Source organism: Carcharodon carcharias, chromosome 1 (genome assembly GCF_017639515.1).
Source record: "Carcharodon carcharias isolate sCarCar2 chromosome 1, sCarCar2.pri, whole genome shotgun sequence".
In the NCBI taxonomy this organism is placed as follows: domain Eukaryota; kingdom Metazoa; phylum Chordata; class Chondrichthyes; order Lamniformes; family Lamnidae; genus Carcharodon; species Carcharodon carcharias.
The window spans coordinates 152,956,217-152,974,863 of record NC_054467.1 but is presented as its reverse complement, the minus strand read 5'-3'; the positions used below and the strand labels follow the sequence as shown (position 1 = coordinate 152,974,863).

Sequence of the window (18,647 nt, the reverse complement as noted above, 5' to 3'; positions counted from 1 at the left end):
CATGGTGCAGTCTCTGCTAGCATCTCACAAACATTCCACTGCCTATGGCAGCCTTCCAAAGGCAGGAGCAGCAGTGCAATCCTCACTGCACTTGTAGCAGTATGCCTGAAGTGTTGCTAGGCACTTCAAGGAGGACAATCATCACTTGTTGCTTCTTGCTTTAATGCCTGAGATCTAATCTGACTCCGGACTGCAGCATCTCTCCACAGGCAATCCCTCATGTAAGATTAATGTTCAGGCCTTGTCATCATACTGTGTCTACAGTATGAGGTCGTTCTTTAGGGTGTAGTGATCTGTCACTCTCAGTCATGGATGTGAGCTTCTGAGTCAGGTCTTGTGTGCACAGAGAGAGCTTCAGCAGTAGCATCGTCTGATCAGTGACAATCACTCATGACCCTGCCTTCATCTAGAATATCCCAACTTCCCGTGCAGCCTAGGCTTTGCGTCCGTGGGCCTGAGAATGCAGACACTGTATCTAGCCATTAATTAGCTCAGTTATTGAAAATAAAGACCACACATCAAATGTTAATAGAGTTTCGCTCTGATTCCATTTGAGTCCTCTACGTTTTCATTCCAGAAGTCTCACCTGTCCACATGGAAACCGGGCACACTGCTGGCATTCTCGCAATCAGCTAACCATGTCGACTGCCCATCAGGGAGCTGGCTTAGAGATTTGGGCAAGCAACACTAGCCAAACCTTCAGGCCCAGAGCAGCATCCTCCCAGGTAACAGTCCGGCATCTGGGGACTTAACACACATCTCTGATTGCGCATAGTTATTGCTATCTAGCAGACATTTCAGGAGTCATCAAGTGTTAGCTAGGTCAATGGCTCTGCAATATGCAGTTGGACCAATAGGAACCACTATAGGGCTGATGTCTAGGTGTAAACATGGATATGTCATAATGTTGCAGGCCACAGGAGTGCACAAGATCCTCCACTATTGGTAGGTATGTAACCCACACGCAAACCTGACAGTCATTACATGGAGGCCATTGAAAAATGCAGCAAGTGAGGTTGACTGCAATGCGGCTTGCCAGTAAAACCTATAAGATCCACATTGACCATTCTTCAGTGCAGAAGCATCAGGTGAATAAACCAGACTGCGACATCTATACTCATGAGGCCACATAATATGATTCTCAAGTCTCAGATAGGCATTGCCCAACCACCATTTTGCTGGAGCCAGGGGCCCTGCTCATGTCCCTGATGTGCACAGAAAGGCGATGCACTGTAATGAGCTGGTGTGAGACACCATATACCTGAAGCAAACGATGGGAGATATGTGAGGAGGGTCAGCGTCTGCTACACTTGTATGACCTCAGAACATCAGATGGAAAAGCCATTCACCAGACGGGAAGTTCACAGAACCAAAATATATTTACATATGGGCAAAATATATACAGTTTGTGAACACCATGCCACCTTTGTGCTCTCAAAATTTCTTATTTTCTCTTACCTACTGCTATGTCTACGTGAATCCCTGACATCCACAGCAGAGGTGGAGACAGCCTGCTGATTGCTAGGCTCTGTTGTCTGTGCTGACCTTGACAGGCGTCCTCTGTCGGGCCGAGTCCTGGATGGCCTCGGCCTGCTAAGGGTCTCCTGCTGTGAGCCAGGTACACCCTCCTGGGCCTGAAGAGCTGGAGTTGATGAGGTCACAGGCAGACTGGAATTGGAGTGGCTGGAGAGCCCTGGAGTGTCCTGGGTGAATGGCCCCAGGGTGTCCAGCTGAAGCTCCGCCTCCCTGTTGGTGCCCGAGGGCCCCTCCCTGACTCCTTGAGGAGAAGGGGCTCCTGGAGGGAGATTGCGCTGCCCCGTCCTCCTCTCACCTAGCCACTGCTAGAACGTTCTCATGGATGAAGCGATGATGTGCTCGTCCTCGCCCATTTCCGGCTGAAGCTGCTGAAGCAAGGCCTCCATGGCGGTTGCCACCCTTCCGAGGGTGACCTCAATGCACTGGCATATTGGTGCCAAGACATCAGACTAAACATGGACAGGCTCCTCAACCCTCTTTCCAATCGGCCCCTGACAATGCTGCCTGATGTGCCCCTGCCTGTCTTTGGAGCTCCACCATCTCTGTAAGGGCCAAGTCCAGAGGCTCGTCATCAGACTCGGATTCAACAGACTTCTGGCCCAAGTGTCATTGAACTTGGCTGTCACTAATTCCACCTGCTGTGGACCAGAACCTATGCTGTGCTAACCAGATGGTGACCCCCAAGCCTGTTCTAAAAACAGGTCCCACCCGAGGTGTGTGTCTCTGCGTTGCTGGAGGATATGGGTGAATGACTCTATACCTAATGGATCCTCGGAATGCTCATCCGAGGTGGTCTGGGGGCTGGGGCTGATGAGTTGGCCAGGGGTGTGTCTCCTCCTTTTCTTGGTGGTGGCTGTAATGGAGAGAAAAGATAATTAATGATTGGCTGGATAGTCACCTACATTAAAGAGCACTCAGTTTTGGAAGGTGACAAAGACTAGTGGATGGGGCCTCATTAGCTTTTTGGGGGATGCAGATTCTGCCTTCAGCACAGGCACAGTCCTGATCCTCACCAGACAGCTCTGCTGCCTGCAATTCAAAGGGGCTGAGTGGCCTGAGCTCCGGCAACTCCTGTCCAGTCAGGGATCGCTCTCTCATGCTGTGAGTGATCTTTTCCTGTATAATGACAGATGGACAGATTATGATCAGGAGGGCTGCAAAAGCAAATGATAAACATTGCCTGTCTGCTATGGGTGCTGAGTGGACCTATGTAAAGACTAAAGACATGACTTCTGCAAGATGTGACAAGAGAGGAAGAGGTAAATGTGTGTGTGAGAGAATCAGTGATGATGTCCCTTGTGCTGGTAGTGTATGAGATCTCTGTGGACTGTAACACTGTGAATGCCTGAAGACATTATGAGAGTGTAAGTAGAGACGGAGGAGAAGATTGACTTATCCTACCAAGAAGATTAGATCATTTTTCCTTTTTCTGCAGTGGATAGTGGCCTTTTGCTGGACTGCACTGGCACTGACTGCACTGGCAACCTCCTCCCAAGCCTTGGTAGTGAAGTTGGTGGACCTCCGGCTCCTATCACGGGGGTAAACAACCTCGCTCCAGCCCTCGACTGCCTGGAGGAGTGCCGCCAGTGCCTTATCGCTGAGCTTGGGCGCACAGTGTTTGTCTCTTCTCAGGCCCATTACTCACCACGACAATTTCTGTGCTGCAGAGAAAATGTGTGTGCAGGCACCGTTTAAATATGACACCTGGAAATATGAGCCAATGAGGTAATGGCGGTGCAGACGAATCCCAACCTGCCCCGCCACAAGACATAGCATGCTGCACATTTAGGCACACATAATGAGCTAAAAAGAGGATGATCCGGCATAACAACCCAACAAATCAGCGGGAGCCATGCTGCCCTTCCAACCCGCCACCACACTTAGTCTCTGGAGTGGAAAATCCCACTCTCTGTCTCCACTTGAAAGGTAGCCTTATAGAAATGCTAATGTGAGGCCCAGTACAGTTTTCAGTAAATTGTTTTGAAGGAGTTCTTAACATCAGCAGGTGTGAAATTCTGTGAGGGTGCCATGACATGTCTGAATTGGGACTTTCCAGAATACTGGCCAACCTGCAACACCAGACATCAGGTGATTTGTGGCAGCCATCTTAAGTCAGTGTCTTTTCTTGCTTTTTAAAAGTCCGTCCCAATAGGACTGTGGGCATACCTACACCAAATGGACTGCAGTGGCTCAAGTAGGAAACTCATAACCACTTATCGTTCTCAAGGGTAATTAGGTTTGGGCAATAAATGCTGGCCTAGCTAGGACTGCTCACATGGCAAGAACAAATAAAGAATACAAAATATCTGAACACATGCAAGGATTCAGAATGTCTATGCAGCCGTTATACACACTGTACTGGGCATGGATCTATTCTCTGTCAGTCCCAGTCACTGAACTGCTTGAAATGTTGGATGTCATCAATCAGGTGATACTCATTCACATTGGATTGAGAAACCTGTCCTAGGCCAACTTCGATAAGACTGCAGCCTTAAGAAATGAAATGCAGCACTTCAACCCTCCTAAAATTTACTGGATTACTTTGAAATTTGATAAGTCTTACAAACAAGCGCAGGGATTACAATGTGCAATTAACCGGTGCCCATCACTTTCAATGAAGGCAGTATGCAAACTTCATGCTGCCTGTTTAAGTAAATGATTGTAGCATATAGTCAGCACTAAGCAAGCTGTTGAGTGGCTGCATGCAAAAAATCATGGGAGGCTAGCACAAGTACAAGCTTCGCCAGTCTACACGTCTTAAAGGGGAGGTACACTAAAACATGTGTTTGAAGTCATTCTTTCAGTGAGTTCCCCTGAGAAAGAGACAAGATGCCACAGCATAGCTGACAATGGCTAAGTTTCTTTGAGGCAGCACTGAAGGCTTTAGTGAAGGGGGTGTTCAGGAAAAGAGAGGTTCTCAAACCACAGAGATCCATGAAACCCTCCAGACAGACACTGTGAAGACAGTAGGAGCAGAAAGCCATTACAGTCAATCCCGAAGGCCTGGGTGAAGTGGTGCAAGATACTCAATGTCCTCACACAAGTGGGCAATGCACCTTCAAACGCAACGTCCTTACAACTGAACCATTAGTCTCACACTCCCCTTCACTTACCTACCAACAATCTCTGCCAATCATGGCTCATGCCCTATATTCATAGCTTCACCTCACCCTCACACATCTAGCACTGCTGCAAGCCTCACACCCACATCTCAGAGCTTGCACACACTGTCGACTCTGTAACCATGACAGCCACATCACCCAAACAGATTGCAACACACTCACTGACACACTTCCCTCTCTCTTACAGGGCTAGGTGGCACACAACCAGAGGTAGCTGGTGGGGGTAGATATGGCTCCAAGACCTCACCCAAATGAAGGATATGGCGTTCACCAGTATCGCAGCAGCCACAACTGAGGCTGTAGTCAGTGGTGGGACTGAAAACATTATAGTATACACTGCTTGGTTCCCATGCTCTCTCCCCTCACCACAAACCTATGCTTGTACTTTTCTCCTTTCAGACACTCAAGAATTGTCACCAGACCAGGGACTGGTGCAAAAGCAAAATGTGGAAGAGAAAGGAAAAACTGGTGATGATGAAACACCGTCACTCAGTCTTCCAGCCACCAGCTCATATTCTGACACTGCATGTACTTTAGACAGCAGATTGGAATCCACGTGATGAGACACTGGGAAAGGTGGCATGCAGCCAGAGTGGAGAGTATGGGTGGCAGAGGTGTTAATTTGCAGGACCGCAAGGTTCACACTTGATCATTGTGTTGTTGAGTTGGGAGTAGTTTCAATCACTCCCAAAGACTGCCAAATGCAAGTATTCTAACTTTATTGTAACATATTTAGTTACGAGAACTCTTACACCAGCTTCTTTCCATGATGCTTTCTGCTAGACTCTCTCAGATCACATGAGTATGTCACTTCCTTCTATAACATCACAAACTATTACAGTTCACCCTTTGTGTGACTTTGTCTAACATACTCCATTATACAACACACACAGGTTTTGCTGCTGAGAACTCGTTTGAGGACATAGATGGCAGAATAGTTATGAAAACAGGAATGCTTGATGCATTGGCAAGGCTGCTGGAATGCTTGCTGTCATTGTCCAGGAACATGGAGGAGTGTGGCTTTGAACTGAGCTTGCAGCCTATATGTAGTGGCTAACTCCATCATTACACTTGTAGACCCAACCATGATGCTGTGTTTGATGGCTGTCTCACTTTTCTTTGCAGCACAACCAGAAACCACTCAATGTCTGAGTGCAGCTGTGGAAGCTCCAACAGGAATAATTTTTTAAAACTTCATTCATTGGATGTGGGCGTTGCTAGCTAGGCCAGCATTTATTGCCCATCCTTTTTTTAAACGAGTCAATCACATTGCTGTGGGTCTGGGGTCACATGGAGGCCAGGACAGCAGATTTCTTTCTCTAAAGGGCATTAGTGAACCAAATGGGTTTTTATCACAATCGTTTCATGGTCATCATCTGACCTTTAATTCCAGATTTTTATTAAGCTAAATTTCACTGTCTGCTGTGGTGGGATTCAAACCCAGGACCCCAGAGAATTACCCTGAGTCTCTGGAATACCAGTCTAGTGACAAAACACTTTGCCTTATCCTCCCCCGTACAAATTCAATTGCTGCCATGAATTGCTCAGACTGCTGCCATCATAGCTGTGGATGTGGTCAATAGGGTTTTCAGGGTCTCACAGCAGTCCAGCAATCTATAATCCAACAGGCATTGGATCCATGGAACGTGAATCTGCTGACCTCTCTCAGGATGACAGCATTCGACCTCCCACCACTGCCATTCTGCGAGTGCCCTTGCTGCTGGTTCTTAGACCGCTGCTGGCCAAGACGCCTAGGGCCAGATTTGCTTCAGGTCATGCTCCAAAGCCATCTGCAAACTAGCCCCTAAAAGTCAGCAGCCATCACCAGTTATGCTCCGTCCACTGGGGTAACACTGTGTAGGAGCACCAGGCCAGGGAAAGGCACAGAAAGGCAGGTGGTAAGGGAATACACAAGGATGATTAGTTGAATTTTATATGGAATATTAGATGGCTTGACTGATAAAATTGATATGGGGTGTTCATTGTGTGGTGCTTTTTAATTTAACATTGTGACCAAGAGGATGTTGTGATGGTCAGTAACAGAGGGAAGGTAAGGTGTGAGACAGTTGGTGAATGCAGAATTTGGGTTCTGTTCAGTAGAACCACAGCCAGATGAACTGATCACAGTCAGTCTGGCCAGAAAGCGACTGTATTGGTTGCCTAATTCCTTCCTTCTCCTCTTCTTCCTCTTCCTCCTCAGGTGTGTACCTGGTGGGAAGGGCCCATGATATTGAGGTCATGTGAGATTCAGGAGACCATGACAAATCATGACATGCACCCCGAAGAGTACTGTAGGACTCCATCAGTGTGGTACAGGCAGCAGGAGCATTGGCAAGAACCACAATGGTCTGCTCGATCAAATTGTGAGTGGCAGCATGGCTCCTGGTTGCGCAACAGAGTCATGGGCTGAGTAGTCAGCAGATAGCCTTCATCACCCAGTAGTCATCGTCTGGTTTTGTGTGCTGGTTCAAATGCAAATGATACAGCGGAATGGTGCAAAATGAAGACAGTATTCATCTATATGATGCACTGCAATTGGTGGCACACCAGTTGGACTTTGAGGGAATGAATCCCCATGCAGTTGCATCTCTGAGTTTAAATGCGGCAGCTGCAAAGTGAAGTTTGCACAGTCAATGGCATCCTGCAATGTGGGGCAGCCAGTTCTCCTGGCAATGCTGTATGCTCTCTCTTCCAGCTTCCCTCTCGAAAGAGGGAATACAATGTATTCTGCCTCCCTTGCATACAAGGCCACTCGCTTACAGTGAATGGCAAGCTGCAAGATGTTCGGGATAGAACTTGCTCCAACATGGAAGGAGCCTGGCACAAAGAAGTTAAAGGCTAAGATTGCTTCTACAGTCAACATCCACTAGTAATGTTGTTCTTGCCCTGTTCTGAGACTGCAGGTCTGGCTACAACAGAGCAGCTTCAGCAACCACCTCTTTACTGAAACGGATACAGCACATACACACATTGATCTTCACTGAGGATCGGATAGAAGAAATGTTCCCTGGAAACCCTGGGGTTTGATCACAGTGACCATCCCAGAGTCCAGGGTGGGGATGGTGAGAGGCCTCAGTGTGGGAGATCAACATTGTTCGGGGTGAGGATGCAAAGGAAGAGGATTAGAGATCTTAATAGGGTAGGGGGTTGGGGTGGAGGGGTCAGAGACCTGAGGGGTAGATTAGCAAAGAAGATCAGAGTCTGGATGGGGCATGGGGGAGTAAATCAGAGGCCTAAGGGCAAGGTTGGAGGTCTGGAGAGCTTGGTATCTCTGGTGGGATTGGAGGCCTTAGGGGGAAGATCAGGGCAGCGGCTGCCTGGTTGTATGGGTTGTTTAGGCAAACATGCTGGATCCAGAAGGTAGGTGTAAAGGCACTCACCTCCTGGAGCCAGCAAGTTCTTGTCTAGATGTGGCTGCTGGATGTTCTGAGGCTCAGAAAACCTGACCAACCACAAATAAAATTGAGAAGCTAATTGACAATTGCCAACCTGCATCCTTGGAGCGCACTGGTGACTCGCCCATCTTCCCACCATCATTAAAACCAGGAGTGAGCATGTTGGAGTTGGATAAGCATCAGAATTCTGATTTTTGAGACTAAAAGACCAAAACCTGACACAAACCCGTCCATTTGTTGGTTAAAATTCCCTCCCTCAATGCTTGTGAGGAGGCCAAGGATGTTTTCTCCATTAACTGTGCTCTATCAATGCAGTTTATTGTTGTTAATGAAACTGCTTATGGAGGACTAAGTGTGACTCAGGTAAAATTGGATATGAAAACTGAGCTAGGGAAGATTGAAGACTAAGAAGCCTAATCAAGAAAATTATTTATTTTCGATGTCCATCATTGGAAAGTTATACTTTATCTTTGATGCCTTTGCCATGTTCTCTGCAAGTAAAGGAACAGTTCTGTCCTGATGGGTATATGTGATACTGAAAACCAGATGACTGGGCTTTATGATGGGGACAGGGAAAACCTGTGCTCATTCAAGTGATAGATGTTAATGTTGTGGAATGGTAGAAATTTCAGAACATAAAGGGTCAGTCACTCAGATCATGTCTATGCCAGAGCTAGCTTTCCTGCAGGATCTATCTACTTGTATTGCATTTTTCCTTCCCTTTCCTCGTATTCATTAGTAGTTTCCTTCTTCAAGTATTCACCTAATTTCTTTGTAAATGTTGTTACTGATATGCCTTCGTCTGTCACTCGTGATAATGTATTTCACTTCATAATAGCTTCTCCTTTGAAGAAAATCTTTCTGCCTTCTCTTTTTTATCTCCAGTACTAAGTGCTGAATTTATGCCTATTTGACACCAATTAATCAGCCTGCGGAAATAATTTTTCACCATTTACCCTTTTATAATTTTATACCTCCATAAGTTCTCCCTTTAACCTTCTCTGCTCCAGTGAATGGAACGTGTTTCTATCTTTCATACTGTCAATTACAATTGCCCCTAGGTGAGGTGCAGTATGAATTTGTCAATGCAGAATAAATCTCCTTACCCTCTTTCCTGAGCATGAAAATTCATTCCAAGCTCTGAAGGACACTCTTGCAATGTTCCCAGCCCAGGCCATCTTTTGGCCTCTTTAAGGAAATGTGCCAAATTTTGGTTGTCTTGCCCACTCAGACACAGATTCACCTTGGCCAAACATTAACATCCCCAAAGTTCAAGGGAGTCGGGGGCAGAGGTGAGTACGGTGGCCATTACCAAAGAGAAGGTGCTAGGACAACTGAAAGGTCTGAAGGTGGATAAATCACCTGGGCCAGATGGATTACACCCCAGAGTTCTGAAGGAGATAGCTAAAAGAGATAGTGGAGGCATTAGTGGTGATCTTTCAGGAATCACTGGAGTCAGGGAGGTTCCCAGAGGACTGGAAAATCACTAATGTAACCCCCCTGTTTAAGAAGGGAGTGAGGCAAAAGACAGGAAATTACAGGCTGATTAGCCTGACCTCGGTCGTTGGTAAAATTTTAGAGTCCATTATTAAGGATGAGATTTCAGAATATTTGGAAGTGCATGATAAAATAGGGCAAAGTCAGTATGGTTTCATCAAGGGGAGGTCATGCCTGACAAATCTGTTAGAATTCTTTGAGGAGGTAAAGAATAGGTTAGACAAAGGAGAGCCAATGGATGTAATCTACTTGGACTTCCACAAGGCTTTTGACAAGGTGCTGCACAGGAGGCTGCTCAGTAAGATGGATTTTAGAGGCAAGCTACTAGCATGGATAGAAGATTGGCTGTCTGGCAGGAGGCAGAGAGTGGGGATAAGGGGGTTCTTCTCAGGATGGTGGCCAGTGACTAATGGAATTCCGCAGGGGTCAGTGTTGGGATCAGAACTTCTCACTTTATACATTAATGATCTAGACGAAGGAACTGAGGGCATCCTGGCTAAGTTTGCAGATGATACAAAGATAGGTGGAGGGACAGGTAGTATTGAGGAGGCGGGAAGGCTGCAGAAGGATTTGGACAGGTTAGGAGAATGGGCAAAGAAGTGGCAGATGGAATACAATGTGGGGAAGTGTGAGGTCATGCACTTTGGTAGGAAGAATAGAGGCATAGACTATTTTCTAAATGGGGAGAGAATTCAGAAATCTGGAGTGCACAGGGTCTTGGGAGTCCTAGTCCAGGATTCTCTTAAGGTTAACTTGCAGGTTGAGTCGATAGTTAGGAAGGCAAATGCAATGTTGCCATTTATTTCAAAAGGACTAGAATATAAAAGCAGGGATGTGCTGCTGAGGCTTTATAAAGCTCTGGTCAGACCACATTTAGAATATTGTGAGCAATTTTGGGCCCCATATCTCAGGAGGAATGTGCTGGCCCTGGAAAGGGTCCAGAGGAGGTTCACAAGAATGATCCCAGGAATGAAAGGCTTAACATATAAGGAACGTTTGAGGACTCTGGGTCTATACTTGATGGAGTTTAGAAGGATGAGGAGGGATCTGATTGAAACTTACAGGATACCGAAAGGCCTGGATAGAGTGGATGTGGGAAGATGTTTCCATTAGTAGGAGAGACAAGGACCCGCGGGCATGGCCTCAGAGTAAAGGGAAGACCTTTTAGAACAGAGATGAGGAGAAACTTCTTTAGCCGGAGAGTGGTGAATCTATGGAATTCATTGCCACAGAAGGCTGTGGAGGCCAGGTCATTGAGTGTATTTAAGACCGAGATAGATAGGTTCTTGATTGGTAGGGACATCAAAGGTTACGGGGAGAAGGCAGGAAAAGTGGGGTTGAAAAACATATCAGCCATGATTGAATGGCTGAGCAGACTCGATGGGCCGAATGGCCTAATTTCTGCTCCTATGTCTTATGGTCTTATGGTCTATTAAATGGGACCCTGACAGGCAGCAAAAAAGCGACCAGACTTTGAAACCATCTACACGAGCTGGACTGACGCCTAGGTGGGATAGTGTCAGCACTCACTGTGCCCAATGCTCAACTAACTTGCATATAACCCAAAATCAAGTTGGTGGAAATATGAAATAAAGATAGAAAATGCTGAATAAAAACTCAACAGGTCAGGCGAAGAGAAAATCTAAACTCTGTTTCCATGTCCACAGATGCTGCTTGCAGATGCCTTATTATTCTTGAAAAATTAAGTCAGCAGAAAGCACCAAAAAGATTATAAGATAATATTCATACGCAACCAAACAACAGCAACTTACAACGTAACGCTATATATCAATAGTTCACTATGAAGCATAGAATAGATGCGTTTAGAAACGCGAGGGAGAAAGGAATAAGGATATGCTGATGCGATGAGATGAAGAGCGGTTGGAGGTGGCTACTGTGAAGCATAGACACCAGCATGAACTGTACATTCAATGTAGAGCTTTCACTAACACGCCTAGAGCCAGGGGAACCTCTGTTGTGACTGCTATTTGTAATAACAAACTGGTGTAAGCAGTTGTTCGTGATGCCGGCGAATCAGGTCCAGTGCAGCCTGCCGGCGGGAGCTCCCCTCGCAATGCTCCCCCTCTCAGCTCAGATGTCAAAACGCAGCACCTGCAAGCTTAAATCCACCGGAATTTACCGACCAAACAAGCTGCACACTCCTTTCCGAAACATCACCCAACTGCCGCAAGGCTCCCCTGTTTCCTTTGAATATCAAAATGCAACAAACTTCAATCACTGCTGACAGCTTCCCTTCCTCTCTGTGTTTGTCACCTCTGTTTTCTGCATGATTCATTCTGTATCTAATGTCCCGCTTTCTTTTTCTTTTTGCATCGGATATTCTATCCACTTTACTTCAGCAACTTCAAGTGATTTATTTCGAAATATCCCTGCAACATCAGAATGATCAGAGATGCATCAAAAGCACAATTCTCCCCAGTCCCTGAGTGCGTCTGTTTGATAAAAAATGATCCGCAGTAACTTCTCAGCGAAAACTCTGTCCAGCTTTCGGCACAGCCTGCAATAAACTCCGGAAAGCTCTTGCGATGAAATGAAGCAGACAAAGGCAGGATTGGAAATGGTCAGAGTTAGGGGTAGTCAATGAGAGATGGACAGGGATAGTCGGGGACATTAGATTCAAAGAGCACAATCTGCAGACGATTCTCAAATTACTGTTAAAAACTAACCCAATGCTTTAACATCTTCCCAAAAGTGTGTTACCTAAAAGTATCTGCAACAAACTTGTTCAAATGTCAAAGGCAAGAACCCCTGTTAAATTCTTTGGTCGCCAAGTGGGGGTTCGTTTATCTGGACCTCCGCTACTTTCATTGCTCTCCAATTAAAACACGTCCGTCTCAAACAATCAAGGGTAGGGAAGCTTTTCACTAAAAAAAAACTAAATTGATCAATAATTCCGAAAGTAAGAAACAATCGCCTCTTTACCTTGATGAACAATTAGAACGAGCAGTAGAGCAGGAACCCAGCGTTGATCCATGTTAGCAGGAACCCGAATGAATCTCTATTCCATTGAATCACCTGCTGGAGTTAAACGCGGAGCTCGGCGACCTCGCTAAATCCCAACCGCCCACCCTTCTGATCCGCCTGGGTCTACTCACACCAGTTTTACATTGTGGTGCCTCTGACGCGCTTCCCCCTTTCTCCCTAACTCTAACTGGAGCAACACTTCGTTCGTTGACTCTGACACTATTGTTTTTGTTGCTGTAGATGTATTTGCATAACCGCCTCGCAGCGTTAATAATCCCTTAAAAATTGTTTTGAACTTGACTATTTAACATAAGTTCTTCATATGGAGGAGGGTCAGGTGGAACGGGTTCCCAGATAGAATAATATTCTCAAAATTCTAGAATTATTTAAGATCCAGTTGGATATATATAGATATAATACTCGGCGGATTTCCGAGTATTTCTGGATAGAGGTGTTAAGGTTACTTGTAGGAAACAACAGTGGTTTGCATTTACACAATGCATTTTCAGTTCAAGTTATCCCAGGCACTTTGCATTAACTACATGACCGGTTTCTCATTCCTTTCCTCGTCATTTCCATAACTAGCGTCAACCCAACTGATTTTTTTTGAAAAATATACTTTATTCATAAAATATCTGGAAGAACATTAAAAAAACATTTCTGAATCGCCATCAAAAAATTACAATCAGATTCAACTTTTACACATGGATCATGAGGTGCATCAATACAATGAATATTACAGTCATTTCAAAATGGTCATTACAATCAGACTGTGCGTTGGATTGGAGTTATCGACATACATCATGTTGCACTCTGAGGTGCTTCAATACAATTATAATACAATTAGTATTTAATGCATACATTCATTGTGAGCCCTACAGCCCGAGGGGTCTATACAATTCCCAGTCCCTTGGCGCACTGTGGCAGAAAGGTCTCAGACAGCGACCTTTCCCCATCGCACCTCTGCAGCAGCTGCCCCAAGCTTTAGTGCGTCCCTCAGCACGTAGTCCTGCACCTTGGAATGTGCCAATCTGCCACACTCGGTCAGGGACAACTCTTTGCACTGGAAGGCCAACAAGTTTCAGGCAGACCAAAGAGCGTCTTTGACCGAGTTGATGATCCTCCAGCTGCAGGTGATGTTTGTCTTGGTGTGTGTCCCTGGAAACAGCCTATAGAGCACAGAGTCCTGTGTCACAGAACTGCTCCAGCTGAACCTTAACAGAAATCACTGCATCTCTCTCCAGACCTTCTTTGCAAAGGCACAATCCACAAGGAGATGAACAATGGCCTTGTCCCCACCACAGCCACCTCGAGGGCAATATGCAGAGGGGGTGAGACTCCTGGCATGTTGGAAGGATCTGACGGGGAGAGCCTTTCTCACCACCATCTTGGTGCTTGTTGGAAAGTTCTGGTGATGAGGCATTCTGCCAAATGACTTTGACAGTCTGGTCGGGGAACCATCCAACAGGATCCATCTTTTCCCAGGGCCTCTAAGACGTTACACACCGACCACTGCCTGATGGACTTGTGGTCAAAGGTGTTCCTCTGCATAAATTTTTCCACGAGGGACAGGTAGTACAGCACGGTCCAGCTACTTGGAGCGTTCCGCGGCATCGTGGCCAGACCAATCCTTCGCAACACTGGGGACAGGTAGAACCTCAATGCGTAGTGACACTTGGTGTTTGCGTACCAAGGGTCTATGCACAGCTTGATGCAGCTGCACACAAAGGTGGCCATCAGGATGAGGACAATGTTGGCACGTTTTTTCTCCCCTCATTGAGAGGCTTGTACATCGCGTCCCCGCAGACACGATCCATTTTCGACCTGCAGATAAAGCAAAAGATGGCTCGGGTGATTGCCACCAAGCAGGAGTGTGGAATGGGCCAGACCTATGCCACGTACAGCAACAGCCAAAGTGCCTCACACCTGATGATCAGGTTCTTACCCGCAAGGAGAGGGAGCGTCGCTCCCACATGCCCAGTTTTCTTTGCACTGTAGATACTCGCTCCTTCCAGTTTCTAACGCATGCCCTGGTCCCTCCGAACCATATCCCCAGCACCTTCAGGCCGTCAGTCCTGACAGTGAAGAGGACAAAGGATCGGTCAGCCCAGTTCCCATAGAACATGGCCTCGCTCTTCCTACGATTTACCTCGGCTCCTGAGGCCAGTTTGAACTGGTCGCTGATGTGGATCAGTCTGCGCACCGACAGCAGATCTGAGCAGAGGACAGCGACATCGTCCATGTACAGGGGGGCTTTGACCTGCCTGGGATCATCAGTCCTCCTATGCCCGGATCCTTCCTGATGGACTCAGCAAAGGGCTCGATGCAACACATAAACAGAACAGGGGAGAGAGGGCAGCCCTGCCTGATTCCAGATTTAATAGGAAAGCTATCTGATTCCCATCCACTGATTGAGACTGCGCTAATGATGTTAGCATAGAGCAGCTAGATCCAATTGTGGATTCCCTCCATTTTGGAGAGCACATCCACCATGCAGGTGTGCGATATTCTGTTAAAGGCCTTCTCCTGATCCAGGCTGATGAGGCAGGTGTCCACACCCCTGTCCTGCACATAGGCAATCATATCCCTGAGCAGCGCGAGGCTGTCAGATATCTTCCTGCCGGGCGCAGCGCAGGTCTGGTCTGGGTGGATCACCAATTCCAGAGCGGACTTGACCTGATTGGGGGTGACTTTGGACAGAATCTTATCGTCCACATTCAACAGTGAAATGGGTCTCCAATTTCTAATTTCCTCCCTTTCCCCCTTGTGCTTGTAGATGAGGATGATGATGCCTTGCCTCATGGATTCTGACATGTTGCCAGCCAGAAGCATACTCTCGTACACTTCTCGCAGGCCTGGGCCGATCCAGTCCCACAGAGCTGAATACAACTCAGCCGGCAAGCTGTCGTTTCTGGGAGTCTTACACTTCTCGAAGGACTCAAGGGTCTTAGTCAGTTCGTCAGGAGCTAGCAGTTTGTCCAGGCTCTCCTGTGTATTGTCGTCTAAAACCTCTGTGATAGAGGACAGGAAGGACTGGGAGGCCGTGCTGTCTGTGGGCTTCATGTCATACAATCCAGCATAAAAGGATTTGCTGATCCTCAAAATGTCGGACTGCGATAACTTTACTGAGCCTGCTCCTTCCTTCAGGCTGCTGATGACAGAGCTCTATCTGTGCGCCTTTTGGAAGAAGAAATGTGAGCACGTCTCATCCTGCTCCACGGAGCGGACTCTGGACCGGAAGATGATCTTGGAGGCCCCGAGGCAAAGAGTGAGGCTTGCTGGCTCTTCACCTGTTGGAGTTCCTCCTTGACATCGACCCCCATCGACTGCAGCTGGAGCAGGTTCTGCATGTTTTTCTAGAATCAGGACATTTCCCTCTGTTCCTTTCTAGCTTTCTGGACACCTTTGAGAATGAAAAACCTCCTGATGTTTTACTTGATCGCTTCCCACCAGTGTGTCAGGTACTCAAAGAGGGGGTTCACAGTTCTCCAACCTTTGTAATCCCTCTTGAGCTCCTCAATGTTCTCTGGGGTCAGCAGTTGCACATTAAGCTTCCATGCCCCCTTGTCAACCCTCTGGTCTTCCTGTAAGTGAATCAGCCAGTAGGAGGCAGTGGTAAAAGAAGGACACCAGCTTGACATCAATGGATCTGACTGTGGACGCACTGGACACAAAAAGGAAGTCTATCCTGGAACGGATGGACCCATCTGGCTGTGACCAGGTGTATCTACGCTGCGCTCCATCAGCAGGGTTGCTGAAGACATAGTGCAGCTTGGCATCCTTTACTGTTTCCATCAGGGATCTGGACTTAGCATCCAAACTGCTGTCGGCCCTGCTGGATCATACAGCCGCATCGATGATGCAGTTGAAGTCACCGCCCAGAATGACTGGCATGGAGGTCGCCAGCAGCAGTGGGAGCTGCTGAAAAACCACCAGCCGCTCGTTCTTTTGTGCCATTAATTAACCAGATTGGAGCATTCTTGTACATTACATCTGCAAGGTACTCCAAGGTTGCAACACATCGCGTAGTAGATTTAATGCCACGCACATTTTTGGATACAATCTTTACCCCCATTTTTAAAGCATTTTGTTGCTTACCAAACCTGCTGTCTTTGAGAGTTCCAGACCTTTGGTCAGCTCCTGCATACCCATAGTGTTCACAAATTGTCTCACTTTGGATGGGCTGAGGAAACTACCCTGAACCACCCCAATGGAGATGTTCCGCTCAGGTGGCATCTGGGGGTTCGTGCAAGGAACAAGCTTTGAATTGTTCTCTGCTGGAGAAGTCTCTTTGACCCTCTCCCACTCTGGGGCATTGCTGCTCCCACCTTCCCGGAGCTGGGATGTGCTGAGCGCTTCACTGCTCCCAGATTCCTGGGGCTGGGGTGAGCTGACCTCTTCAAGTTGTGAGCAAAGTTGGGGTGCGCTGCTCTCCTCATTGTCTCCAATATTCTGGAGTTCGGGTGTCTTGTCCTCCAACTCCCTAGAGCTTTGCCGCTTCTTCTGTAGGTGCCGCCCTTGCCCTTCTTCGTCCGAAGAGCAGCTGCCCTTGTCATCCGTGTCAGATGGGAAAGGCCTCTTGCCACTCGTCTGGGAAGTGGCTTGGTCCCTTCTTAGCCCCTTCTTCTTTTTGGTCCTCTTCACCAGCTGTCACTCCCCCTGATGATTTTCTGCTGCTTCCTCCTCCATTGATGCGCTCTCCTGAGGAGTGGGAGGTTCAGGGGGCAGTGCAGTTGTTTGGCTGTCTGCCTCCTCAATCTTTTCCTCCACCTTGTCTCTCTCCATGTCCTCCTTTGTCCCATTTTTCTCGTTGGAGGCCTTGGTGGTTGGAGGATTGCAAGTGTCCTTGGTAGTAGTGACACGAAGCATTTCAACTGCTTCCCCCTTGTTGGCTTTGGCTGCCTGTGCATAAGTGAGGCAGCATTTTGGGCAGGTCCTGTAGAGGTGGCCTGCCTCTCTTTAAAGGAGCATTATAAAGCAAAATTAGACACCAAGCCACATCAGGTACATGAGGACATTGACCCAAAAGCTTACTTAAAGGAGGTAGGTTTTAAGGAGTGGCTTAAGGAAGGGAAGTGAGAGAGAGGGGCTGACAGGTTCAGAGAAGAAATCCCAGCATTGTGCTTCATCTGGTGAAGATAGGGCCACCAGTGGTGGAGTGATTAAAATTGGGGATGCTCAAGAGGCCAGAATTGGAGGAGTGTGGATATTTCAGGGGGTTATGGGGTTGGAGGGGATTCCAGAGATAGAGAGGAATGAGGCCATGGATGGGATTTGAAAACAACAAAGAGAATTTTAAAACCAAAGCATTGCCTAACCAGGAACCAGCATAGGTCAGCCAGTGCAGGAACGATGGATTGACAGCACATGGTGGGGGTTAAGAAATGGGCTGCAGAGTTATGGATAACTTGAAGTTTACAGAAAATGGAAGGCTGTATGCCGACCAAAAGTGCATTGGAATGGTCAAGACTCGAGGATGAGGGTTTGAACAACAGATGAGTTGAGGCAGGGCAGAGCTGGATAATGTTACAGAAGTGGAAATAAGTAGTCTTAGTGATAGTGCAGGTATGTAGTCGGAAGTTCATATTAGAATCAATTATGATGCCAATGTTTCAGACAGTATGGTTCAGCCCCAGACAGTTATGGAGGGCAGGATGGAGTCAATCTCACTTGATTAACGATCTGATGTTCAGGCCTTCTAAATGACAGTCTCCAATTTCCAATTTGGAAATTCAAGACTTAGCAGAGCAATGCACAATACTTCCTCTGGAGTATACTCCAAAGAGCTTCAATCAATGTTCCGTTGCTTTTCTGCTAGATGTTAAAAATACTGGATGATGGAAATGCATTTTTCTTGTTGTATCTTCATGGGCCAGCTGTAAAAAATCATCCAAGTTGATAACAAAGACTTCCATTGAATAATAGGTTGGTCCTTTTGATGATTTAACTTCTTTGAGGTAAATATTCTTCTGGGCCCAGGCCCACTGCTGCATCAAAGGCAACACAATCGAGAAGCTCAGGTTGATCCAGCCTAACAGCTAGGATAGGAGATGGTGAGAGCTTTACTCGGGGGGAATCAGTTAGAGATGAATTGTCCAGATTTGCACTAAGT

At 47.0% G+C, this 18,647-nt stretch overlaps 1 protein-coding gene across 2 annotated transcripts in view; it reads right to left on the bottom strand.

Annotated features, from left to right (window-relative positions):
* The window catches only part of LOC121283956 (mast/stem cell growth factor receptor Kit-like), a 128,210-nt gene extending 115,572 nt beyond the window's left edge, over nucleotides 1-12,638 (bottom strand). For both annotated transcript variants that reach the window (XM_041198777.1, XM_041198787.1), the window contains exon 1: nucleotides 12,494-12,638. In XM_041198777.1, the coding sequence (XP_041054711.1) occupies nucleotides 12,494-12,545 (52 nt within the window). In that variant the 5' untranslated portion in view covers nucleotides 12,546-12,638. The remainder of the gene's footprint in view (nucleotides 1-12,493) is intronic.
* Nucleotides 12,639-18,647: the final 6,009 nt, after the last annotated feature.